This window comes from Epinephelus lanceolatus, chromosome 21 (assembly GCF_041903045.1).
Source record: "Epinephelus lanceolatus isolate andai-2023 chromosome 21, ASM4190304v1, whole genome shotgun sequence".
NCBI classification, from domain to species: domain Eukaryota; kingdom Metazoa; phylum Chordata; class Actinopteri; order Perciformes; family Serranidae; genus Epinephelus; species Epinephelus lanceolatus.
In genome coordinates, this window is record NC_135754.1 from 23,754,311 (window position 1) to 23,782,270 (window position 27,960).

The 27,960-nt window shown below is 43.2% G+C and overlaps 1 protein-coding gene across 2 annotated transcripts in view; it reads left to right on the forward strand.

The window, feature by feature from the left end:
- The window catches only part of adkb (adenosine kinase b), a 142,355-nt gene that overhangs the window by 47,998 nt on the left and 66,397 nt on the right, over nucleotides 1–27,960 (forward strand). For both annotated transcript variants that reach the window (XM_078163212.1, XM_078163213.1), the window contains exons 5-6: nucleotides 9,511–9,683; nucleotides 13,007–13,115. In XM_078163212.1, the coding sequence (XP_078019338.1) occupies nucleotides 9,511–9,683; nucleotides 13,007–13,115 (282 nt within the window). The remainder of the gene's footprint in view (nucleotides 1–9,510; nucleotides 9,684–13,006; nucleotides 13,116–27,960) is intronic.

Here is a 27,960-nt window from a genome sequence, read left to right on the forward strand (position 1 = left end):
AACGTAACCTGAGCTGAAAGGGAGCTTTCAATCAGACTTGGTCTGATCTTGCCCCCACAGTTCTGAGAAATGGGCAGCCAAATTAGCTGTTGTTGAACCAGGTTTACTAATCGTGAACATTTGTATTCACTGAGGTTTTTGTGACTCAGTTTTAATTGTAGAAAACAAGTGTCACACACTCTGGCTTCATATGCATTTCTTTTATTTGATGACGTTTCGGCCTTTGGGCCTTCTTCAAGATCAACAAACATATTGAGACACAGGTACACTGATCTGTTATATGGACCACACCTTTGTCACACATTCGATGATGATTAGGTGATCATGCTACACCATTGGGTTAAGCAAATCACAGTCACATACACAGTCACACAGTTGACAGTGGTTAGATAATCATGCCATTAGGCTGAGCAAAGAAACAATTTTGAGGCCCTCAACAAATCAATACCTTTGAACCAAAACATTGTTTGGAGCTACAGCCAATCACGTCATCAAAACAAATAACAACAGCCAATGCATATTCTACCACAACAATGTTAAAATACAAAAGTATTAAACAGATTACTTATAGATAGATAGCAAACAACTCAACTTTGATATCATATCCATTTTTAAGATTTTAAGTTTCCAGTGGCTCCAGAATTGGCCAAGAAAATTGCAATCAATGCATCTCTCATTAGATAATCAGTTGTCTGAATCTGATTTATTGCCAAGTGGGTTTTCACATACAAGGAATCTGCTTTGTTGTGTTGGTGTTTGGACAAGAAACATGAATATAGAATAGGAAAATGCAATAAGAATATTTAAAAATACTGTTAAAAATATGTATGATATATATGTATGTATTCAAAATATGAAAATATGTATGTGGAACTGTTTTAAATACTGTCAGGAAACTAATAAAGGCCTGAAATGTCTTCAAAAAATAAGATCTAATGAGCAGATACACAGAGACACAATGACATATCTGCCTCTGCTTTTGTTACTGTAGACAAATCACATGCATCTTGTTGTCACTTCCTCTTACAGTACATGCCTCCCTGAGGTGCCATGAACCTTACACGTTACATGTCACCCCCCTCCCTTCTCTGTCCTCCATGGCTGATTAAGAATGCGTTCCGACACAGTATGCATGGATCACATGCACATATCACATGCATAATACAAATGCCATCTTAAGTGAGAATCAGCCATCATCAAGGTTACTGCTCCTCGATTAATTATGTAATCCTGGTGTGGTCTCAAGTCTATTTGCATAACAGTAGTTGATGGAAACTCAAATTGATTGCATTGCATTTGCACAGTATTTTAATGCAAAATAAGTAATGAGGAAATGTATCCTCTTCTTCATCTGGTAGCACTGGCACAAATCCATTCATTGTTCTCTCTGTATGAATGTAAAATCGTGCGGAGGTTTGGAATTGTATCATTACTCCCTTAATATGATTTAATTCTCTCAGAAATAGGTTGTTGTGGTGGGATATAGCTTAGTGAAGGATCAACGCGTCAACCAATAGGGTATCAGAATCAGTTTGATTCGATAGGCTGAGCGTCTTCGGGCCCTTACAAGTCAACGGTTGACTGTTGGTCAATGTCGATGAACATCTGTCACCCTAGTTTTGGTCATTTGTCGTGCACAATTGACCCTAGTTGGCCCTTTTCAACTTTTTTTGGGCCGATTCAATATGTTGAATTAGCGTCGGAGACACCAGAGCCCATCAGTGAATGAAATCACTCTGATTGGCAGTTCAGCTCAGTGCATGAGAAGAGAAACAGAAGTGAGGAAAGTAAACAAATGGCTAAAGTCAAGAGGGTGTGAGATCGAAACTAACTTGTTATATTCGGTAAGATTTTTTTTTTAGCCGTTGAGCTCTTAAGCAGAAACAGTACAGAACTTTTTGTGTTATTGTCCACTAGCGCACAGTAAATATCCTTTGATCTTTTAACATTAGGTTGTATTGTTTATGTACTAACTGGCTAACTATCTTCTTGAACCCATCTTGTCGGTTATCCAGTTTCCCTTTTTGTATACAGACTACAGACTCTCATATTGTTTTCCTCGCAGAATTAACTGGCTAGTTGGCTACTGGCTGTCGTCTTTGTGGTGCAACTTTTTTGCAGAGACACAGATGATGTGTTGTGATGCAACAGTCAGCTTTTGTCACCACTAATTCTTTGATGTTGTTTGGTGTGTCTGGGCCTTAAGTCATGCCTATTAGTGCAACATGAGGTCATCATTGAAATGTAACTGATTTCTAGGAAGAATTTGTTTTCCAAGAAGTTAAATTCCCCATTTAATGGGATCTTAAAGCTGAGAGTCAGTCCTTTAACCACAATTAAATTTCAGATCCTAAGCTAAAGTCGAACCATAACAAAAGGAAATGAGTCACTGTCCAAATACTTGGAGATTGCACAGTACATTTGAACATCATTAGAGCATCAGTCAGCTTTATATTGTCCTGCAGCCAGAGCCTAAAGCTGCACGACAACTGTGAAACAACCATTACAAAAGGAGACTTGAGTAGTGATACACAAGCCTCCCCACCATGCTGGTGTGTCAGCAAGGGACGAGCCAGGCGCTGATCAGAAGACAACGAGGATCTGGATATTTGAAGCTGATATTGGGCCGGATTCCCATCGGGCTACATGCTATGCCTCCCCTTTGAGTGTTGATTGCAGAGAGGAGAATGTGGTTGACTGATCTGAAAGGAAATTACTGGAGAGAGAGCTTATCCATGCCTTTGACTGATAATCAGCTCATTATCGTGTTGATCATTTACAGCTCTCCCTCTCGCCTGCTCTCTATTCTTTTAGCTGTGTCACTGAAGCAGAGCACAGAGACTTTTTAATGGCTTGGCAGGGAGCCCGCTGTGGTGAGGCAGGGTTAAAACAAGCATGCTAGCCCTGGCTAGTCTCCACTTTTACACAGTACAGGTCCCCACCCCACTTATCAACCCTCCCAGGGACGAGAAAAAATTAAAGAAAAACAACAACAGCGACAACAACATATGCAACCCCGACGCGAGCAGTGCCCTAGCACCCCAACATGGCTAACTGTGCATGAAATTGAACTGATTGGAGTTATTGACCAGAAGGCTCCAGCCCCTGAGAGGACAGGGAGTGTGGTGGTGGTGGAGAAGAGGGGGGTGGCTTGTGTGTTACCTGATTGAGTGAAAAATCCTCAGCCGGTTGCTTTGATGCCCTGCACTTTACAGGAAAGAGTGATTTAATGGAAGCTGCCAGACCTCATCAATGTCAGCGCTCGTGGTGAGGGCCCTCCGCTCCGCCGTGCTTTATATAAAAGCGCTCGCCATGACAGGTCCTGATGGACAGATGTTTGCTAGTTGTTTTAACTGCACAGTAAAAAGAAACACGGGTATCAGCCTCCACCTCTGGCTCTAAAAGACAGGCCGTGCAGCGAGGGGAGGCTGTTACAGGCCACCCCGGCGTGCAGCACCCTCGCCCTCAGCTATTTTAGGCCTCTATAAATAGCCCTATTGAATTTTTGCCGGGTTGATAAGCCTATAATTAATGTGACCATCATTAGGCACGGACATGTTCTTCTCAAGAGGACCCCGCTGGTGAGGTGAAGCGAGGAGAATGAAGACTTTTACTCTGTCCTTGTTTTAAGGATGAGCTGAGCAGCATGAGAGGGTGGAAACTGGAGTGACGGGCCAACCAACGTCCCAGTGATGTGCAGAAGGCGCCACTTTGTTGTCGAACTGCAGGATAACACACAGTGTCATCTATCAACTCTCCACAAAAGCCCACTGTGCAGCGTCTTCAGTAGATCTGAATTGCATTGGAATTGCATCATTAATAGAGCAGAAATGATTCCCAGCAACTCCGGGAGAATACATTGACCCCTGAGGGAGACTCGAAACAAGACAATGTTTTTACAGGAGGAATATCTAACTAGAGGTCCTATTACCACTTCATCAATATACAGCAGCAAGTGAGCGGGGAGACGGAAGAAGGGAGGGGAGCGCAAAAAAAAAAAAACAGAGAAGAAGAGGGAATGTAATAGCTTATAGTGCTAATGGCAGTCTGAGCGCTCAAGTCCCAAACATTCAGCCGCCTCATCTCATCTGGGCTGTGTAATTGCCCTCCTGGAAGCTGCCACGCGAGGCGGCTGCCTCCATAGTGAAGAGTGGCAGCTGCTGGATGTTGAGGAGCAGGCCTAGGTCAGCTCCCCAAGTGGGGCTCCTTGCAACCATGAGATGTCATAATTAATAGCTATCTGGGGGCCCCAGGGCCAGTGTAGTGCGGGCTGGCTGGCAGGCGGGCGGGTGGGTTGGGTGAGATTATTTGGGTAAATGGAAGCCAAACAGAAAGAGACGCCAGACTTATTCTCCACTTAACATAATGTATACTTATTACTTTGCCTTTAGCGTGTACGCCTTTGCAGTATCTTACCCCCTGCTTTTCAGGGATATTTTTCTCGCTTGTTTGTATTAGGTTTTTCTTCCGTATCTAAACGCACCTAGAGATATGTCGCTGTGGTGTATCATGGGAACTTATTAATCTTTGGGGACCAGCGTTCTCCCTAGTTAAGTAAATATACATGAGCTGCTGTGCAAGATACAAGCTCCCAGCACCTTCAGAAAAATCTGTTACTTCAGCTTCCCTCTTTCTTCCCATCCTCCTCCTCTCTCCCTCTCTAACATGCCGCCTGGGGGCAAATCTCACTCTGTCTCATCTGCTGCTTAATTTCACTGGAGCGGCCCTCAGTAATGAAGCGCCTTGATGTACATTTGCCAATTTCTGCCTCTGCCACTGCGGTATAATTGGGATGTGACTAAGCATGAATACCCAGCGCAGGGTTGGTTGACCTCTTGGCGACCCCGCGAATAGCGCTTTTGTCATAATGGAGGTATTATCTCACGTAATCTGGGAATGGAGAGGGATTGTCTGCAGGGTGCCAGGGATGGAAATGAATTGATATAACTCCCCGCTCCTGTGCACCACAGAGGAGAGAAAAAAAACCTGCAAGATACATTTTTTTACATGCTCATAATGAAGACATTTTCTTCTTATCTATTGCTGCTTTGTGTTTATTGGAGTAGGAGAGCAGCTTCTGGCAAAAGCAGGGGTGGGTTTTTTCGGAAGGGAGGGAGTTTTGATGTGGTGGCACTAGAGAGGATGTCTCTGTATGTGTGTATATATGTGTGTGTGTGTGTGTCAGTCTTTTCCCTGCGTGGGTGCACTGTGTACTCATGCACATGTTAGTGTGTATGTGTGTCTGTTAATGACCCTGTAAAATGACAAGCTGAGCTGGCAGTGAGAGTACAGCCGACGGTCAGAGAGAGAGAGAAGAAGAGGAGGTGGAGGAGGCAGGAGAGTTCAGATGGGGGGGGGGGGGTTTGGTTGCGAGGTCGGTGGTTCCACTGTGATTCACCATGCTGTCATCAGAGGGACGGGGGCCCCTGAGTGGCCCTCTCTATTCCCACCTGAGAGGCCTGCAAATGGAGGGGCCGCGCTGTCATTATTTACAGCCTGCAGCTCCTAACCTTGGATTCGGAGCTCATCACGGCGAAGAGAAAATCAGATAGGACTTGACGTGTACCCGAGCCAGTGACCTTGATAAGTGTGAGGTGCCTGCAGCAAGAGGTTAGGGAAGAAGAGCTTGCTTCTGTCGGCTTTTGCTGTGGATTTGCGCGTGCGTGTTTGTACTTGTTTGTGTATTTCAGCCAGGTGGGGAGGAAAAGTTGGTGGGGGGGGGGGGACGGGACAGGACTGAGTGACTGAGCCACGACTCAAGTTGACACGTGGAAGGTCCGCTCATGGGCCAAGATACAGCAGGCATATGTGGCATTATTTCATTTGCTGCCACTAGGGCTGAAAAGATTAGTCGAGTAATTGATTAGTGCATTGATGATTGATAATTGCTTCATAGTTATTTGTCAAGCAAACATTGCAGCAACTACTAAACTAATCTATATAAACAGATGTCTGCATATGAATGTAGAATATGTGTGCAACAGGACAAGATTTTGGTATTGGAAGTGTTCTGGTTTGCGTTTGAGCAGGCTTTGGTTGCCTGCAGGTAAACAGTCCGTGTGGAGGGCAAAAGAATAAACAATATATTTATTGGTCAACTTGTACAATGAATAGCAGTTATATAAAACACAGCAAACATTTTTCCCATTGCTCTACCTCGCATTACCCCATCCCCATCAACTGTGTACAGACATAATACACATATATATTAAAAAAAAAAACTCAGTAAATAATAAATATAAGATAACTAAAGTAAAGGGTGTTTCTCAGATCATAACCAGCTCAGTGGCCTTGTGGTAGAGTGTCCGCCCTGAGACTGGGAGGTCGTGGGTTCGATCCCCGGCCGGGTCATACCAAAGACTATAAAAATGGGACCCATTGCCTCCCTGCTTGGCACTCAGCATCAGGGGTTGGAATTGGGGGGTTAGATCACCACATGATTCCCGAGCGCGGCACCGCTGCTGCTCACCGCTCCCTCAGGGGATGGGTCAAATGCGGAGAACAAATTTCACACATTCAGGTGTGTGACAATCAGTGGAACTTTACCTTTACCTTTACCTTATAATGCTACTCTACTCCCTCAGAGCCTGTTTGTGCTGAAGCAAGTTTCCAACATTACCATCATGTTTCAAGAAGTACATAAAAAGTCTCAGATATCATTAAATTATTTGGTTATACATAACAAAGGTTTAGTTGTACATAAAAATATATGTTATCTTCTCAATTGATATGTTTGACACCATTTCTTTAATCCACATTCTGATTCTTGACGGTTAGCTTTTTAATAGCTTCTGCATTCATGTGCAGATATCTCAGGGTTCCTGTGGATCCATGAAAAGTCTTAAAAGGCATTGAATTCATTCATCTAAAGGCCTTAACTGGTATTTGCATATCTATTTTTAAATGCCCGTAGAATTGCAACCAAATAAGATAGAGCAATAATTCTTTTTGCATATATAACTGGAGGAGTTACATTAACATATCACGCATTCATCGTGTCCCGGAGCGCTGTTTCCTTGCACTAATGGGTCTGTAGAAATCCAGAAAAAATGCACACAACAAAAACATCATAATCCAGACCGCGGGTATTCACGGCACTTCCTACGTTGGAATAAGCATCACCACGTAATGAGCATGAACTGATTTTCTTGCATGTATTTAGAAAAATGTGTTTAAAAAAACCTAATATCATTTTTTTGTGGTTTGTTGCACTTTTTTTTTTTAGCAATTTATTTCATTAGTATGGACATAAGTTCAAACATATTAAAAATTGTGATATAATGGTTGTATTGATGTATAGCATATTATTTCATTTTCATTTTCATGTTTATTTGATAGGGACAGATACATATACATAGAGAATTGCACAGCAATTAACCAATGCAATGTATCACAGCATTCGTAGCTACTGCTAATTTCCAATGCCCCTCCCTAGAAGGGCCTTTAAAAAAACATACAAAACAACATACACATACACAACAACAACAAATACACATATTTACATACAGATACACATCATATGCATATTGTATACCTACCCTACCTCCCATCCCACCCACCTACCCACCCCTATACATGACTACATAACTGATAGCTTTTAAAAATCAGTACTCACTACGGCATGTAAAAATGTTATGCTCTGGTGGATTTGCTCTATGGTAATGTTTCAAAACAGTCTTTCAAAAGTCTTAAAATTCTAAGCCATAAGAATAGGGACTTTTTTATTAATCTTTTTTTTCTTTTAAATAATTAACCAAATACCTCTAGTTTAAACATCATGCAGGTCAGGTTAGTTAAACCAACAACACATATTTATTTCCGCCTGGAATGCACAGAGCAGAGCATCCACTGGCTGCTAGCTTGATGTCATTGAACCCTGGACGACATGAGGAAGTGCAAATCCAATGAAAATGGTCTATTTAACCAAGATTTGTGGCATGACTCAAACTGGTACAAGGCAATGCATACAAGGCTTGGTGAATTTCATACTTGGCAGAATGGCAAACAAGGCAGTGGAATTCCACATGCAGTTAGAAACACAAGAAAACTCACCAACAAACACTAGGTATTTCCCATTTCATGTCTCTGCCATAAGACATTTGAGAAAAATTGTCCCTAACCCTAAGTAATTGATATCAGTTCATGTTTTTTTCCTTCAGTTTTTGTAATTGTAAAATTGGTCTTGAATTACATTTCGAGTAGCCTTAGATATGTCTTAAAAAGTCTTAAATCTAACTTTCTGTAGGCTGTAGGAACCCTGTATCTGTTGTAGCTGTGTTTGTAGTGCTTCAGGTTGCTAATTGGACTGTAAACAATAACCGGACCCAAAGGAGAAAGTCTTGACCAGGATATCTGCTGGCTCCAATGGAAACCTCAAAATATTTGTCGTTGCCCCCACAGGCTAAATTGTAGTCAGACTGGTAGCCAATGGGCTCTGAGATTGCTTCCATACAAGATGTCACTCTCTTCTGTTTAATATCTCTCTAAGTCGAGTACTTTTGGATTTTTGACTACTGGTCATACAAACCACGCAATTTGAAAATACCTTAGGCTGTGGGATTTTCTGATGGAATTTTTCATCAAAGAACAAAGGGAATGATGGAGAGTGACAATAATCATCATTATTTGCAGGCTGATTTGTTACCAGGTAAAAGCCATGAGCCTCACAGGTCAGCTATGTTTGTAAATTGGCAGCCTTGGTATGAAAACACACCTGACCCTTGATTAAAGTAATGCATTTTTTTCCTGGGTAATTTTTTCTCTCCAATTTTTTCCCCATCTGAACTAGTTACCCAGAGACCAGAAGGGGGAGTGCAAAATAACAGGGGAGAGCATCTCTGGATGGGTGATGAAAATGCATTTTTCTTCCCCCACCGAGATGCTATTTGGTCGTGTGAAATGATTAATTTCACACATATACAGGTCATCCCCAAAAGCAGCAACATCTCATTCACAAGGGGCCCCCGTCAGCAACAAAACAGGAGGCTGCAATAAAATGAGCAAACAGCAGCACGTACTGTACGTCAATAAATCTTTGGAGGTTAAACCTGAGCGCTGTAGAATTTGAGCAACCCCCACCCTCCTCCCCCTCTCTCATCAGGTAAAAGTCACTGAGTACATCAGGACTGTCGAGACCAAAAAATGGCCGACGAGCAGTTCAGGGAGTGTCCTGTGGTAGCAGGTACACACTCTCTCTCACACACACAGTCTGTGTTTGCATAAGTAGGATGGAGCCTTGAATTATGGGGTTTGTGTAAATAAGGAGATGAGACTGTTTTTAGCACACATGGAAGAGGGAGTGCTTGGATGAGAATAGTGCCTCTATGTGGAGTGGAATTGGTCTTGGGTTGTTTACGACAGCTCGCAGCCCTCATATATCACAAGCAGTATGTTTGCTGTGAAGCTACAGTTTGTATGCCATCTGCCTTAGCTGAACTTGACCCTTCAAACAGACTTATATTTTGTAAACTGAGCTCACTGTAACTGCTGTTTTTATTTTCTCTTTCCTAGTGGATGATCCAGAAACCCCACAAGGTGGCTACTTTCTTCGGGTGCATCGGTACCGACCAATTCGGGGAGATCCTGAAGAAGAAGGCTGAAGAAGCCCACGTCGACGCGCATTACTATGAACAAAACGTGGAGCCAACTGGTACCTGTGCAGCCTGCATCACCGGGGACAATAGGTTAGCCACCTTTCAGTCACCCCTGACCAAGAAATGACCCTCTTGCTGAGTAGCTCAGATTCAAAATAGTCCTTCTGGTTCATTTTTACATCCTCAGGCAGGCAGTTGACTCCTCGGGGCTGGAAGTCATAACAGGGAATCATAGCTCAGCTCACACATCAAAAGGAAAAAGAACAGCTTGAGTGTGTTTTTCCAGGCCCCCACTCAGTCTCTGCCGCCCCAGTGGGTTGTCATCCATCTATAGGCTGACAGTAGCAATGTGTTAGAGATGGCTGGGCTATCCCAGCTCTCACCTGTCAGCCTTCTCGGCTGTAAAAGGGGCTTTAGCATCTCTGGCGACTCTCACGCTAGTATCATCATCAGCACGTCTGAGACAGCAGAGGTCAAAGCCTGCACACACGCGTGCACACAAATATCACTAACAGCGAAGGCTCCAGTTCATGATAGACCAGGTGTGGATCAATAACCTCCTTCTCTAAACACTCCCCTCCTCTGCAGCCCTTCATCTGCTGCTACTGGAGTTGTCAGTCAGTCAACGGCTGGACCTCGACCGCCCCGGGAGCCGGCCCCGCTGAATGGTCTTAGTGGGCTTGTTTGATGTGGCTCTGACACCTGAAAAGGTCAGGTGCCGTGCTCAGGGAGACGAGCTCGGTAATATTTCTTACAGGTGTTTAACAGACAGCTCAGGAGGCCAGAGGAAAGGTCGCCGGCAGGGCCAGATTGGAAGGGTGATGGCTTTGAAGGATTGGGAGCCGGTGTGTCACAGCCCCGAGGCTTTGATTAGTGCAAGTCTTACGGAAAAAAAAATCTACCTCCCCTAGTCAGACTGACCATTTCAGTTGCAGTCTGTGGGGATGCTGTATGTATCCATGAATATTTTCATTTTAGCCATTTGGAAATATGTTGTTTCAGTTATAATAATCTGTAATCAAAGGTTCAATCAGTCAGTCAGTCAGTCAGTGTGAACAGTTTTATGTTATTTGGGGATACATTTCCAGTACTTAGAATACTTTAAGTTAGAGTAAACGTTGTTGCTAGCCTGTGTAGTTGACTATCTGTACAAGAGGTTGAATGGTTCTCTGTAACTTTTTTCCCCCCTTAGTTTAATCTGTAAGTGCCAAGACACAATCCACGTTTTTAACCACCCGAAAAGCATGAGGTCAGGCGCTGGTTGCTACTCTTGTGCCAAATCTGTGCCAACCTTCAAGGACGTGGTGGCAGGTTGCGCCTGACCCTGCTAAGGAACCATAACTAGCACTGTATCATAGCCTTCTTACCAGAAATCCCAGAGTCGGAGTTGATCTTCTTCCAGTCGTTTTTCAATGTGTATTAGGTCTAAAATGTTGTCCGTGGGACAGATGTTAAGCTCTGGGTGGCCCTAAGGCACTTAAATGATCAGCTTCTCCTTATATTTATATTAGACAGGTAGTTATGGGACAAAAGGAAGACATCTACCAATTGTGATTGGCTGTTCCTTGTCACCAGAAAAATGGTGCAACTTTGTTTATGTCAAGATACAGCTGTCGCGGCCTGAAAAAATGGGTCTTAAGGGGTCTACCACACTTGCCTGCTTCGCTCTTGCTTTTGAGGTTGCCTTCCGCACGTCTACATTGAAAACAATAAATTTGAGGCCGCAAATAATCCAGCATGTGTACGGGCTTTATGAGTTGGATTCATGGATATATAAAGCGAACTGGATACTGCGTCAAAGGCGGGGCCCATTCATTACTACAAAAGGTATAAAACACCCAAATCTTCCATACTGTGGGACCAATAGAAGACGTGCACTAGAGACCTCCACCAGCTGAGCAGCTAACCTCTGGTTCAGCCCTCCACTAACTTGAATGGGGATAAAATTATTTAATCATGCAGCTCTTTTAGACTTTTAAAATGTCATCAGACCAAATCGATCGATCGATCGCCACTGGATCAAATCCTGAGAGTGACAAAGTCATTTTACAGGTATTGTGATGCTCAAAAAATTAACCCGCTGATTTACAGATATCCCTCTCCCAATATAAGTCTCTGGGAAAAGGCCCCATGGGATCATGTTACAGACCTGGACTTTGTAATTCCACAGTTTGGCCACCATGTCAAATTGGCTTCAGAGCCCGGTTTAATTAGGAATAGTTCAGTTTTGGCAACTTTATATTATATCCACTGGCAGATCTTGGTTGGAGGGTACACAGCCCGAGAAGACAAGCTGTAGGGTAACAAAGCCCTTGTCACCATAGTTACAAGGAAGTGTCATTATGGAAATTGATGCTTGATATTTCTTTGAGATTGGTAGATAGAACTTGACCTGAATTGCACTCTTTTTTATGTAGGAAACTGGTAATTGTTAAAATTGGAAAACTTTGTTCCAGTCTGAATTTGCCAATTCCTGGAGAGGCTGATCAGCGTTTGGTTTCCCTAGTAGCTTATTGTAGTGTTTCAGTTTTACCTTTTGAATGTAAGATATCATTAGATCCCACTGTTATTTGAGAGTGCCGTGCTTTGCTCACGTCTGTTGGACTTCCTCACTAATGACACTCATTTTGTCTGTCATGCTTGTTCTAACCTTTGAGTCCATTACTGCAGCTCAGGTCAAGTGCAGTCCTAATCCTGCTGTCATACCGCAGCCGTCGTCATCGCACTCTGATCAACTTAGCACACTGTTAGTCTTCTCTGTGATGCTAAACCAGTGTGAGCACTTTTTTTTTTTCTTTTTCGCCACGTGAGAACAGACCCCTTCCCGTAGCGGCACCCACCTGTCATATGGTCGCCTAACAGTTTTCCCCTAAGTAGCGATGATGGTTGCACTCATTTTGATGGCCGCTCATAAAGCGACAGCTCACGAGGACTGGCTAATGAGCTATGTTAAGATAATGCCACCTGCTTCACTTCCAGCTCCCACCGCTCACTACTCAGCTCAAGTGTTCATTTAGTAATGCATTTCTGTTGTTTTTCCACCTTTGTTAACAATGGACCACTTCTCCAGGTGATGTGATAATATGAATAATTTGTGGCTCATTGTTGGCCTTGAAAGTCCCTCTGCTTATTTTTATCTCTCCTTTTTTGTGGTGTTTGAGATAACCCCCCCCCCCCACACACACACACACACACACACACACACACCTTTTTTTTAAAAGAAAGAAAAATAAAGACATCCAGATGACTTTATTTCACCTTGGTGCAGACATTCTAAGAAACCATTATCATCCTTTTATATCGTGAAAGAACAAAGGAAAGTCTGGGGCCCGAGTGTTTTTAGGGATGTTTTTGAGACAAAATTAAGATGGATGATAAGCGAGGCGGAAGATTTATGGGGTCTGTCTCGGCAGGTCCCTTGTTGCTAACCTGGCAGCGGCAAACTGCTACAAAAAGGAAAAACACCTGGACTTGGACAGCAACTGGGAGCTGGTGAAGAAAGCCAAGGTCTATTATATTGCGGTAAGTGAGACCCTCTACATTCAAAATGACTGTTCCCCAACTCTATTGCCAGAAGAGGACAAAATGTTAAGAGGCTTTATTCAGGGAATGCCTCAGCGCGCCTTCAGCATTGTCAATATATCCATTCATCCTTTGTCGAGTGAAATGAGCTATGTTACCTATTGAGACAATACAGCTCCATTCTCCCTATTTTCCCCTCGTCTTTGTGCGCGAAGCTGCAGCACAGTGTGAAATTGTTCTACATGTAATGCATTCATTCATTTCTTTTTTACGTGAAGACAAGCCAACAGGTGCTGTGAAAGTGTGAAAATTGATTATTCGAGTTCATTCGGCTTTACCCCCTCCTACACAATCTTCCCCCTACAGACAAAACACACACACACAGATTGAGGAGGACAGATGTGAGCTTAGACATTCACACACACTCAAGCTGCACCACTGAGGTAATGTCTTCACTTACAGCTTCTGGGGTAGGATGGCCTGCCATGCTCGTGTTTCACTGTTTGGGATTACATTTAATTCTGGCAGATCAACATTTTGTCTGATCTCCAGTCAAGACGATAGCCCTGAAATTGCACCACATTCCACGTCTTTAAGCAGTTCATTATCGGCATAAATCAGCATTTACAGCCATCAACATACTCCTTGGCATTCTGTCCCAAGTGAAATTCACAATGGTCCCCATGTTGCCCACAAGCCCCTCTAAACATGAGTGTACTGTAGTCCAATAATGACAGAGGTTTCATAATTAGCCGCCCAGTCGCAGAAACAAACAAACAAGAAGGAAAAAAAAAAGCTGTCAGTGCTCGTGCCAGAAAGCAGATCAGTCAGTCCATCCTCCAGAGTTTGTGTGGTCTCATTTTTAGCCTCTGCTTCGCATTAGCAAACACGGCACATCCTCTGCAAATTGGCAGTTGGGTTTTGCCCACATCCGACAGTCTTACGCGCAGGGAAAAGCTTCCGTGGGATTTGAGGGGGGAATAGAAGGGCCACAAATGGGTGTTTGTCAGTGCTCAGAATCTCAAACGTCGTTTCCAGCGTCCCTCCTGGGCCTCTTTGTCAAAACAGGGGGATCATTCGCTTTATTAGGGTCCCATTCGCACTTCCAAAGTACTTAGCCAGATACACTGCCACAGCTATTCCCACTTAATACTGTGTGGCGTGTCTAGACCGGTGTTCACTAAGGCCTCCTCTCTCCATTAACCTTGTCGAGAGCACTCAGATGTATTTACCCAATTTACAGCCACATTGTACATTTTCTCTCCCTCTCCCTCTCTCACTGTATCAACCTCTGCTGTGTATTAATGTGCTTTGTTGATTTTCATTAAACGACTGCTGGGCGGTATACGCAGTCTTGTACACTCTAATCTGTAAATGTAATTACCGAAAAGCGTGCATGTGTGTACGTTAGCATGTTATTTGCCTCGCACGTGCGTCCGTGTTCGCCGGAGCATGTGTGTTAAAGAGGTGATTGATGATTCCTGGCAGAGGCTCTCAAGGTGCCTGCTACTATGTGGTGTGATTGGATGAAAACAGAATTATTAGAGGGCTCTTGCAGCCAGTCTGGCTCATCCAGCAGCAGCGGCGGTGGCGGCGGCAGCAGCAGCAGGGCTGGTGGCAGACGTAGAGCAGGGAGGCAGCACTGCCATTTCTCACAAAGAGAGAGAATGTTGAACTCCTGCCAAATGTTTGGTGGCAGGCTGTTGCTAGGAAATCTGGGTCCTTAGGCAAATCATTGCACAAAGACCAATAACAAAGGCGTGAGGGGGAAGAAGGAATGGCTAAACGCATTTCAGGCAGAGGATATCTCTCTCTTTTTTTTTTTGCTGAATGCCATCGCTGCTGCAGTGATGTTTACAGTTATTTCTTTCCCCGACGATTGTAAACATCAGAAATGGAGGGTGATGTATTGTGTGAAAGGGAGATGAGTGACTCTAATTGGTGGGGGTGATGTGTGCGTGCTGGCCCAGTTAGCCCCCCCCCCCTTGCCTTCACTCCCTCTTTCCTTCTATCCCCATCCCCCTTGGCCCTCTATGGACACCCCCCTCCTCCTCCTCTCCTTTTGCTGTCTCCTTTGCCTCCCCCCCCCCCCGTCTCTTTCTCCAGTCTCTCAGACACACATACACTTGCTGCTAAACACACACAGCATGCACGCACACATTCTGCAGCATACCACTGGCTTGTTTTTCTTACCACTGAGCGCTTTGCCCTGTAATTTGATCTCCACTGCTTGATGCATCCTCCATGATGCCACTTTGAATTAACCTATGGCTCCACAGCTCTCCTTAGCCCCTGCTAATAAAATGGCCTCTCCTAACTTATGCCGTTTATATTCAGGGAAAAGAAAGAAGCACTCAGCCCACCTCACGGTCATGTACGGAGCAAGTAAGAAGAAGAGGGGAGACAAACAAGACAATTGACTGTGAAAAGGCCTGTTAATGACTGGGCACAGATGGTCAGAAATAACCCAAGGATAGACGGAGGAGACACTCGCCTCTGCCAACTGGCCTGATACACAAAACTCACCCAACGAGACACAAGCTGCGGTGCTGTTAGGTCGCAAACCTGATCACAGCTGTGGACGCTGTTCGTTTACGCCCTCAGCTAATGGCACAATCCCCGTTAGCCTGCGAAAGGTTAGCCACGCCCGAGGAAAACAGCTAGCCCACCTTTCTTTTTCAAACAGCGCAGCAACTTGAGGCAGAATGCCTCACACTGTTAACACTGGCACACTGCATATAGCATTAATTGGCAGTTGTATTCTTGCCCTCACTGCAGGGGAAAGCTGAGTTCAGCTTCAGTCACCGTAGCATAATATGCAAGAAAAAGAGGCGAAGGGGAGGGCAAAAGCAGGGGAAAAAAAAAAAAGCGCAATACTGGCACCACAAGCAGCACGTCAGCCTGCTTACACTCCAGAGTGGCACACATACACACATATATACACACACATTGTTACTCCGCCCCACCAGCCCCTGCAATTTGCAGCCAAAAAAGCGAAGGGAGAGGTTTTTCCACACACACAACTAACTGACATCTCATCAGCCAGCCGAAGGGCTGATTAGCACAGAGGTGACTGCGGCTGTGTCTCTGTCCAACTCAGAGGACCACATTGTCCTCACGCTGACCTTGAGCTTCCTCTCCCTCTCTTCCTCTATCCCTTTCTGTCCTCTGCTCTCCTTCTACTCTCCCTCTCACCACTGCTCTTTATCTCCCAAATTCCTCCCTTCCTCTGTCTCCATCTTCCTCCCTCCTTCTCCTTTTCTGTGTTTTCTCTCTTTCCTCTCCACTCTGTACTGCACCACTCTGCACTGCCCCTGTCCTTCCACATAGCCAGGGAGGGATCACGAGGCAAAATGCAGGCAGTGGAGAGAAAGAGGGAGGGAGGGAGGGAGGGAGGAGAAGTGGAGGGGGGAGAAAAAAAACTGGCAGGCTCCCCCTTTGTCTGCAGGCGATCAGTTACAGTCTTGGTTGCCGATGAAATTTAATCCCCACCGCATTTACATGCCAAGTTTGACTTCTGGCAAGCCTTATTAAATAGATTTGTAAATCATTTCATCTTGATTAGAATCTGTTCTCAAGGGATCAACATTTTTTCGCCTTGCTTGTGTTTTGTTATGTGCACAATCTGTGCCCACTGGTGTTAAAATTTTGAAAGTCAACCCTTGGTGGTGTTATTTTTCCTGTGCGAATGAGTGTGAGCAGTAGGTTTAGGGGGACAAAGAGCGATGGGTGCCAAGTCCCGTCCGTCACCGGCCAAGCCACTGTGTCAGCATGTCTCCCATCTCTGGAGGTCATGTTGGTGGGCGAGCAACTGCTATGATGTGTATTCTCTTTATTAGGCTGACACCACAGTGTCTTTAGCATGGAACAATGTCATTTCAAATTGTGTCTAATCAGATGGCATTTTGTAATTGCCAGCAAGCATCTTATGAATATGAATTCATAATTGTTCAATTACAAGCCGACTGCATCATATTTATTGTTTTTTTTTTTTTTTTTTTTTTTTTTTCCTCCCGCTGGCCTGGGCCAATTATAGGATTTAAATCTTGAGGCAATCAAGTGATAAGGGTGAGGCATTTAGTGTTTGCTGTCACTATATAATTCTCTCGAATGTTAAACATGCATCTGGGAGGGCTGTATTTGTCAGAAGGCTGTGCGTGGAGGTGCACCTGCCTAATTGAGTGGTAATGAGCTGTCAGGAGTGCGGGCTTGGTGATTGGCTCTTGGCGGGGCGTCCCGTGCCAGTGGGACGTATGGGCTGGCTCGGCCCTGCTGGAGGATCAGCCAGCTCCACAGCCCTGCAGGCCTGAGTGGGCGGAGCGTGGTAAATTAGGGTGGAGAGGCCAAACGATGCTGGCTGCGGAGACATCCTGTGGCTTTCACTTAAACGTCTGTGGGATTTATTTAGGTTGTTTACAATTATCCTTACTTCTGATTTATGGTTTTACTTCTTCATTTCAGAAGAGGAAGAAGATTTAAGATGTTTTGCTGAAGTGAAAGTAGCAATACTGCACTCTAAAAATACTCCGTCAGAAATAAAAGTCCCACATTTTATTTTTTACTTATGGCCACTGTGTTTATGTGATTATCACAGCCATTTCTAGCTGGGATGTGTCTGAAATCACTTCATATTTACTACATTCTGCACTACATAAACCATTTTATTGTCTGAACTCTGAGTGTGAAATTCCAAAAAATGCAACAATGGTAGGAAGATGTAATGCCCATCATGCTAACTCCTTTTTGCTAATATCTAGGGTTGTCAAGAGATTAAAAAAAATAATCTAATTAATTACATGCTTTGTGATAATTTATCTAAATTAATCGCATATATCAATATTCGCCATGAGAAACATTTAAAAAAATTCAAGTGGATTTTGGACACAATTGTGTTTCTCGATGGCGGCTTATAAATTGCGTCAGATGATGCAATCTGTAAAGCCTCGTTAACCCCCTGTCCTGCCAGTGAAATTGGCCTGCAGTCCATTGCAATCCATTTAGCAAATAAGTTGGTTAATCTGTCACAGGTAGACGGATGGGATGTGTACACAGGTTCTGTTATTTCCACACTTCTTGGTCATCGTCTTACGTAGGCAGGCGTGCAATGCATTCTGGTAGTGCTGTGATGCAGTTCAAGAGATGGGGCGTCTGCTTCTCATTTGCATCAAGTTGAATCCAGGCTACTTTATGCAAATAAGGGGTGTCCGGCATGACTTGCCACCTCTGGAAACTCCTAAGAAACATTTAATCTATCTATTATCGATCTAAAATGAAGACAGAGTTAGTAACTGCATTTCAGTGAACTATTTTCGTAATAAAAGAGAAAATTTCCAAACTAGCCGCCATGTTGGTATGGTTTCAAATCCTGGAGCAGACAACCTATGTACCTAGTGGCAGGCCCATCCAGTGTCCAATGCTGGACACACTATTACCCGGTCTATGTCTGAACGCCTGTTCGAGTGTGGCTTGATGTGACTGGATGCTCATGGTAGCATCAGGGGCTTTGCTAGGTCTGACCTTGGGGCTAGCTTCTAAGTACTTTGCATTGAGATGAAATTTCAGGCTTAAAGCATTGCAATGGTACGAAAATCCCTTAACTCAGAAATTGTGCAAAACAATGCTTCTATCAGTGGTTCCCTCTTGGTGTTTTTTAAATTGTAAATTTTCCATTCACAAGGCCAATCAACATTTTATCATCTGCTTTCATCATATCTACAAAGCTGCTTTAAATAGTTGTATGTTCAATGACATATTGGGTCAAGGGGCATCATTTTTCTTTGATTAATAAATCTGAATTATTGTCTTATTTTGGCAACCCTACTAATACCCACACAAGGTAATGCATCACAAGCTTTGAAAATTTATGATGATGACTCAACAACTCTGTGATCAGTCAGTAATGATGCAAAATAATCATGAAGTCCACAATCTCAATTTACTGCTCACTGCAGAGTAAACTATTAAGTGTCCATTATATAGTCAGTAGTCAGTCAAGGAACAAGAGTGGTTTTGGACACAGCTCGGACATAAAGTTAATAAATTGTTGCGGTTTGAGTTGTTTTCAGCCCATTTATTGAAGAGTCCCACAGCATCTTTAATACGACCACTGGAAGGCACCAAGGTCAGAAATTTTTAATCTTGTACTTAAAGGAATACTTCACCCCTCAAATGAGCATTTGTTTATCAATTACTCACCCGGTGTTACGCTGAATGTCTGAAGTAAACTTAGTTTTCTCTCATGCCTCCACAGTGAAATAAAAATCCCAAAATTGAGAAAATCCTTGAGAAATTGAAGTTGTAAGGGTTCACGTGTAACAACGGCAAAACTAAATCAAAACATTTGTTAACAAACTTTTTACTGTACAACTCGTACAGTATAATCCAGGTCCCATTTATCTAGTCATATGATCTTTACTTCTCAGACAGCCCTTTGGAACAGGGAACTTATCCAAGTGTCAGACCAAACTCCACTGACAAAACAGGTATTTTAACCTCACTGAACACTGGAGCTGCTGCTCTACCACAGCATAGATCAGTTAGTTTGTTTGTGTTAAAGCACCAAAGTCACACCATAATACAAACAAACTAGCTGATAGAGGCAGTGGTAGACCAGCAGCTCCTGTGTTCAGCAGTGTAAAATACTTGTTTTCATCAGTGGAGTCTGGTTTTGAAGAGAGCGTTGATAAATTTTACTTTTAATTCAATTCTCCATTGGAAAGGACTGTCTGTTTGGGAGGAATTGAGCATACGACTGGATAAATGAGACTTGGATTATGCAGCATGAGTTGTGTGAGAGTTTGTAAAGTGATGTTTTGATATAGTTTTGCTGTTGTTAAATGCAGCTGCCTGTGTCTTCAATTAATCAAGAATGTTCATCATCTTTAGATTCTTCGTTCACCGTGGAGGCATGCGAGAAAAACAACATTTTCACAAATTGTTATATTATAAAGGCATTTCAGTATTGGATTATTACTTACAGATATTAAGATGTAGCTAACCTTAAGTACGTTGATAACTATTGTTACTCTATAATGATAGATCATATGCTTTATGTGAAGTCTTAAAAGGGATACTTCACTGATTTTCAACCAGCTTTGTATCATAACATTGTGGGTTGTATGTGCAAATAAAGTATGGTAATCTTCCCTCCATCTAGGCAGTGGCTAGATCTCTCTGCTCCATTCGCAGCAAATATTTTGCTGCACAGAAGGCTGTGCTTCTGCATTTTCGTATTGCCCAACACCCATGCCACAGCCGCAGATACAAAAAGTATATAGGTGGGTCAAGAGACGGACCTGCCCCTCTAATAGTAAACTTGGTAGTGCTGATCAAATATAAACCAAGATTATGTTACTGCATTGTCTATTTTTTGCCTAAAATGTTCTCTAGGAATGTGTTTTAGTGCCCTGTTTAGCTGTAATAGAGAATTTGTGAGCTGGAAGTGGCTGCCATACTGTTTCCTGCATAAGGCAGCACTGATCTAATATACACCAAGATTCTGTTACTGTGCTGCCTATTTCTCAACATTAACATATATAGGTCACTGTTTAACTATTATTACGAGAGTATTTGTTTCCAGCTGGCTGCCATTGTGTCAAATCGATGTGTTCACATTATGTCACCCACCCCTGGGAGCGTTTATTGGTCCGATGTCGCGCTGTGCATTCTGGTAGTTGAAGGTTTTCTACCTCTTGAGCAAAAGTGTATATTACAGACATTTTTTCTGTTTTCTCTGGTCATTGAGCACCAATTTGAGAAGTATTTGCGTCTTTCTACTGCATAGACAGCCTCAAAAAAATTATCAAAAAAAGACATCTATCCAGTGGAGAAATACTTCTTTAACCCACAAAGTAACTAGTAGTGCCTGCTAGATATATGTATTACAATATTTCCCTTTGAAATGCAGTGGAGTACAAATATGAACTAATGTGAAATTGAAATACTCAAGTTATGTGCAAGTACCTTAACACTGTACTGTATAGTATCTTAGTAAATGTACTTAATTACTGTGCTCTTCCCCACTGCTGATTTTTCTATTTATTTCTTTAACCACAGTAAACACAGCGAGCTTTTTATTAGAGGATATGTTTGAAATTAGGTTAGAAGGAAAGTTTACAGGATGTCAGGGTTCATCTCATTTTGTTTCCATGGAGGAGAAGTTCTCATCACACTGAATGGGATCTATTTTGGTTAAGATTTGTGTATTTGTATGATTTATTTCTATTTATTTATTTATTTTGAAATGTGTGTGGAAATACTTAAAAGTTGGCAGGGCTGCGCTGGTTTTTATTTTGGGACTCTTTATTTCTAGCATCCTAATTTGAACAACAACAGGAAAAAATGCTTTAATCCACTGTATCTTGAGTAATTGCCTCTCGGGGTGGGGGTAGGGGGTGGAGGGGGCACATTTTTGGACTCTGGCAGGCTTCCAGGCTGTAGTCCATATTACTCTACCAGCATGCAGTGACTCTCTCCTTGTACACCCACGTTACCTTGTAAAAACAGTTTTTCTTCTTCAGCAGGGAAAACACCATGTCCTTTCACCTCGGATTACTGTGTGCATCTGCTCCACCGGCAACAAGTCTGTTTTCCTCTGCCTTGCTGTAAAAAGGATGAAATAGTTCAGACTTAATGATATTTCTACTTTCCATCACCTTGTCCCTTTGCTCCCACCGCATCAAAGCACTCGCTCTGTGTGTGTGTGTGTGTGTGTGTGTGTGTGTGTGTGTGTGCCTTTTTATTCATGAGACCAAGTTGTGAAACGTAGAATAATGTTTCAGTCCTACACTGGGATGTTTGTGGCCATTTGTGCGAGTTCCATGGCTTAATTGAATAGACTGAGTAATTATTTGTCAAGTAATGCTGAGCAGAAAATAAATAGCCACTTTGCGGCCGTGAATTGTGCCTGATGGCCATGTGTTGATACTCTCACCAGGGAGAGTAAAAACCTGCTCTACTGGCTAAGTATCTGATTAAGATTCACATGATGAAACCGCAGACGCTTTAGGATAGTGTGTCTCTTGGGCAAAGATAGTGCGTAGAGTTAAGTGTCAGACGCTGTTATATTATCACGCTGGAGCATAAAGCCTCGACCGAATAAATACCGTCGGAATATTCTCCCTGCTACAGATAATCCGCAGCGCCCAGGTCAGCTTGACAGTTTCCGAAAGCGGCCTACAAAGAATCACCACAGATGTGCATCTCTGTGCAGCAGATGCTGGACACTGTTCTTTGAGAATTGTTTCCTTCTGCAAGGTTTCATTTTTCCCTTTTATGTCGCTGTAATTTGTTTATGGTCTGTAATAAGCCTGTGCATATCTTCCTTCTGCCAGTTTGGCCTTGATCCATTGTAAACTGCCAGTATTTTTTTCTCTCTCTCCCTTTTTAAAAGAGACTAATGACTTCTGAGGATAATATAATTTTTTTAATGGTTTGATAATTCATTCATTTAAGTTGTAAGCTTCAGGATTTTTGTCATATCACACCTCAATTTTCATTCTAGCTGTACAGATATGCAAGTTTTTTCCTCTGTCAGCTGAAAGAAAATCAAAGTGGATAAATTACAACATATGGTTTTATGGGGCGTAATATGCAGGACTATTTCTTGGCCAGGAGCAGTGACTTCTAGGTAGTCTTGCTGGTTGCCTGGCAACCACACAATGATGAGAAGAATAACAAGATGTCACTGCAGCTGGCAAAAAAAATCTCCCTCTGCATAACCACCCAGTACAACCCCAACTTGTTTTAAAGGGTCAGTTCACCCTCAAATCAAAAACAGATTTTTCCTCTCACCTGTCAACCTGTTTATCAGTCTAGACTGTTTTGATTTGATTCGATGAGTGTTGGAGATATCGGCCATAGAAATGTCCGCCTTCTCTTGAATATAATGGAGCTAGAAAAATACACTAGACAAGCATGCATCTACTCATGGACCAGAGGCTCGTGCTCATGACAGAGTGAGATGTAAATATTAATGGCGTCCTGTCCGGCTGAGCTGTAACGTTAGCTAGCTCAGTGGCGCTAGGTGAGCTAGCAGGAGATTGAAGCTTCATTTTGTGCAGCAATACAATCATTAGGTGTAGTTTGGGAGAAAGAAAATAGTTTCTCTATGAAACTGCTAACAACAAGGTCCATGGATTATCTAGAGTAACCAGGTTATGATTTCTGGAAAGAGACATTACTGTTGATTTTTCTCAAATGTATTTTTTGGCTCTGTGAGCAGACATCTGTCGGGACGATATCTCCAACACTCGGCAACAATCTAGAATTATAATTAGCACTAAAGCCACAAGAAAAAAACGTGTATTTTTGATTTTGGGGTGAACTTTCCCTTTAACGCTTCAGTTTTCATACTTAGTAGGGAGTTTTAGATGTGCTGGTTGGTAGATGTGTGTGTGTTTTTTTAAATCCCTTTGGACAGAGCCAGACTAGCTGTTTCTTTATGTCTTTATGCTAAGCTCAGCTAAGCTAACCATCCCCTGGCTTCAGAATAAGAAGGTAGCACATAAGCGTATTTCCCAAAATGCTGAATGATTATCTTTCATGAATCTGAAAATATATCAATAACAAAAAGCTGCAACTGATCATTTTTATTTTCAATTACTGTCTTTGTCATTTTTTGCAAAATATGTCCATCGTTTGTTCCCAGAGCCCAGTGTGATTTTAAAATACTTGTTTTTCCTGTCAAACAGTCCGCAGATATTCAGTTTACAACTATATATATATATATATATATATATATATATCTATAAAAAGTGGAAAACCTCAAGTTTAAAATGCTGGAACCAGAGAGTATTGCAGAATATTTTCCTGACAAATGCTGGGTAATCAACAGCAGCAAACTGCTTTTTTGCCTGTGTTTCAGTAAGCATGTCTTGGTTCACACATGCAGTGGAAAAGTGTTTATTTTTCATACATGGTCCCACTCAGACATAGGCTAGTTCTCTGACCTTATCTATTGTTTCTCAAGTGTATATTGTAAGCAGCTTTGGAGGCTTTATAGAGACTTAGCCGGCAGGGCTGCCGTTGCTCTGGTGGAACATTTGGACCTCTGGCAAGTGTCAGATTTTCAGCAGCACATTAAATCTCTTAACCCAGTTCTTTTTTTCCCCTCCCCTTCCTCTCTCTGTCTCCCTCTCTTCCTCTTTCCCGCTTTCCTTCCCATGCTAACAAGCTGGCTATGATTTATTTTTCATGTGTGGCGTTGTTAGCCTCCGCCATCTTTTTTTTTTTTTTCCCCCGGCATCTAAACTCTTGTGCCAGTGGTTAGCCTGGTGCCCAGGCCCTGAGGGGGCAGAGTGGAAACGCAGCCAGAGCAGCTGCACATCCACCCCGACTGGGCAAAGTCCTCCAGTCACACTGTGAGGGGGAGGCCAGAGCCACTTTGATTAGCATGTCTGTCCTTATTGGCCAGCTTGAATGTCATGCACCGTGAGCCCAGTCGTCTAATGCTTCGGCTGGCCAACAGGGCCGCTCCCTGCAATTACTGATAGGGCTGCTTGTTCCAGTGTGGAGGATAGGCCAGGGAGAGCGCCAAAGTGCCAAATGATTGTCCTCGGGTAAATAAAAAGCAGACATCTTCCTTTTTGATGTTCTATATGTGCGTGCCTTATTTTCAGATGCTGTGGTGCAATCACATTTGAAAGCATTTTGCGCTCCCAACATAACAAGGGGGAACCAATCAAAACAATAACTGTGGTTCCTTTTGACAAAGCCCTTGGCTCACAATTGTCAGAAGATGTAAGCTGACTCATCCACACAAGAAGGGCATGTATCCCTGGGAGCGAGGGGCGAAAAGCTATGATGAATCTTCCCCTCTGTGCTCTCCTCTCTCCACTGAGCCTGCATGGATTAATTACATGACTAGTAGCTAGTTTAGTCCCATTATTTATTTTTTCTAATGAATAATTTTACTCTCCCTCCCTGCCTAGATTTTATTCTGCTCAGGACTTTTTCGGCTTCGCCCCGTGGAAATAAGAATGCATTGATTATTTTCCATCTAGCAAATATCCCACCAACTGAGGAATAACATGCCTTTCCCCTAATTGGTTTGTTTATCTTGAGCAACAGACTCTGGGTTTGTTTGGACTCTGGCTGGCATCCACACACTGCACCGCTCCTCAGCATGATTACTCACCTTGGGAGGAGGCTGCTGGAGCAAGGTTGATGTTCCCCGCATAGACATCAGGCTGTCATTCTCCCTGCTTATGTGACATCATTTGCCAAGACAGATTTGTTACAGGAAAAATAAATTCAGGCCTAAAAAGGGATTGATTTAAGGACAGGCTGCAAGTGGAAAAAGGCGACAGGAGGGATGGGGGCTCCCAGACACATTTCACCACTGAGAGGGCTCGGGCCGGATCCAAACAAGCTGCCAACAGAAGATGGATTCTGGCTTCATGTATAATTGATAAACTGTATGTTCTAGGTGTCAGCTTTAAAGAGGGAGCTAGGACTATATCAGGAAGCTATTTTTCCTCTCTGAGGCGAGCATCATTTTTATTTTGTCCTCCCCCGTTCTCTGGCTTATCTTCTCAGTTCAGAAAGCCCCGTTGAAAATTATCGTTTTCTTTGAAGACGACGTTCGGGAAGTGCAGCTTTAAAAGCACATCCTGTTCCTGTGCCTATTAGGAGTGCTAGTCCAGGGCAGATAGCCATCTGCAAAGTTGACTGTACATCCTGAGTTATCAGGATTAGCCATCTCACTCTTGACACCTAGCACATTAATATTAGCTATGGGAGACTCGATCCTGCTGAAAGCAGCATAAAAGGATTAATGCAGCGCTTATCCTTTTGGAAATAATGCCCTTTATTGAGCGGATTTGACACTGTAAAGGCTAATGATGACATTGAATGGAGCCGGAATAAGTAATGGTGCATCATCCCGTGTCACGCAGCCAAAATAGTCGCTATTTGCATTCCGACGGCTCAAACTGTATTGATTTTGCTGAAGGCGTTCGGTTGTTTTTCCTCCGCAGCAGTAAGAAAGTGTTCCTCAATCATCAACGTCCTGTAGCTAATGACAGTCCTTTCCCCATAGGCCCAGTGACATGCTTCGTTCATTGTCACGTTGTGTGCTACAATCTCACCTCTGAGCACTTTGAGCTGCAGCAATTACTGTACATGAAACACAATATGCCAGCACATCACCCTCCCTGTCCGTCACGCAGAGACTGTGGGGTTAATGTGGCTTTGCCCACTCACATTAATAGTAGTAAATTTGCATCCTGCCAGTCACATCTATGAATGGTAGCAGTACAGTTTGTACCACAAAGGCTTGACTATTTTAGTGGACCAGAGGCGGGTGGGGGACCAACTTTGTACCTTATAATTTGCCTTTGACACAATGTAATAACTGTGAAAAGCAGTTTTCTGTTGTGTTTGGTACAGCACTTTAAGTGCTAAAAGTGGCCTTATTCATATGATTTTTTTAATACCCCCATGTACACTTGACTCTGAATGCTGCTGGATGTAAACAGGAAATGTGCCTGCATGGGGTAAGTGGAAACCACCACACGGCGAGAATTTAAATCAAGCTAAAATGATTGTAATTCAGTGGGAGAGAGTCTCCTTGAACCCCTAACATGATTTGATTATAAAGAGGTTAAACAACTGTAATAATAAATCTGTCAAATTTTTAATAAGATGTGCCATTTTGTATCGGGCATTACAACACTGAGGGGCAGACAAGTGGCCATCAGGGCCACCTGAGAACATTCGCTCTGTTCTTTCTGCTAAATTGCCGCTTCCCCTTAGGTGTTTTTTTTAGCTGACAAGATAGTAACCTTATCAATCACAGCTCCTTCCCTCTCTCTCCCAAGGACTCGCGTTGATATGTTCTAAGTGCTCTCTCCTTTAGCGCTTTTAATGGGAATATTGCATGCTCATTTCAGCGATGCCTCCCTGTTTCTTAATGAGCTGATAAAGCCCCAATTATGGAGGCAAATCCTGATTTCTGATTTGCATTACCGACTCTTGTTTCACCACACACGACGGAAATGTACATGATTGAGGTGCTGAGATGTTGGCCTGCCTTTCCAGAGACTTACATGGTGTGTGTGTTGATGTGTGTGTGTAGGGACACAGGAGATGGACAGATTAGATTAGATACAGTAGATGCTGCACGGCCCCGGCCGTTTGTGCGTAGAATGTGATTTAGTCGCGAGGTTTGAGATGGGCTGTGGGGCTGCTCTGGGCTCTGTGATGGGTGAGGGGACAGACTGACAGTGACAGTGGGGTGGTAATGGCTCTGAATGAGGAGGAATGGCCCCTGTAAGGCCCCTCTCCCAGTGGCAGAGCAGAGGAGCCCTGTCCAAATACACTGCAAAATGAATTCTTCTCTACACCTGTGTGTTTTTTTTTTTTTCCCCCACAGAACTAAAAAATCGAGGCTATTTATAGCTTCGCCAATCTGAGGAGAAATGGCGAAAGAAATGGAAAACGCTACCCTTAAAGAAATCCAGCCTTCACTTTTATTAAGTATCAGCAGCTGCAGTAACACCACAGCCCATCAGATGTTGAGATATCAGTGGAAGTAAAAAAAGATGAGAGGATGTTGTATCACATTTGCAGTTTTTTTTTTTGAACAGGACCCCTAACAGATAGCCAAGAGGGAGATGCGAGGCCGATCAAAGTCGACCTCTGGATGTGTGATCAGAGATATGGACATATCAGTATGAGCGCACTTGCATATGATTTTCCCAGGTTTGTTTTCACACAGCCACATATTTTGCCTCCCTCGCCTTCCGTGCCCCTTTTCGTCTCTGAAACTGAAACATCATGTCTAGAACTTTGGCTGGGGAGCTCTGCACTTCATGAAAAATGCATTCACTCACTCTTTTTCTAA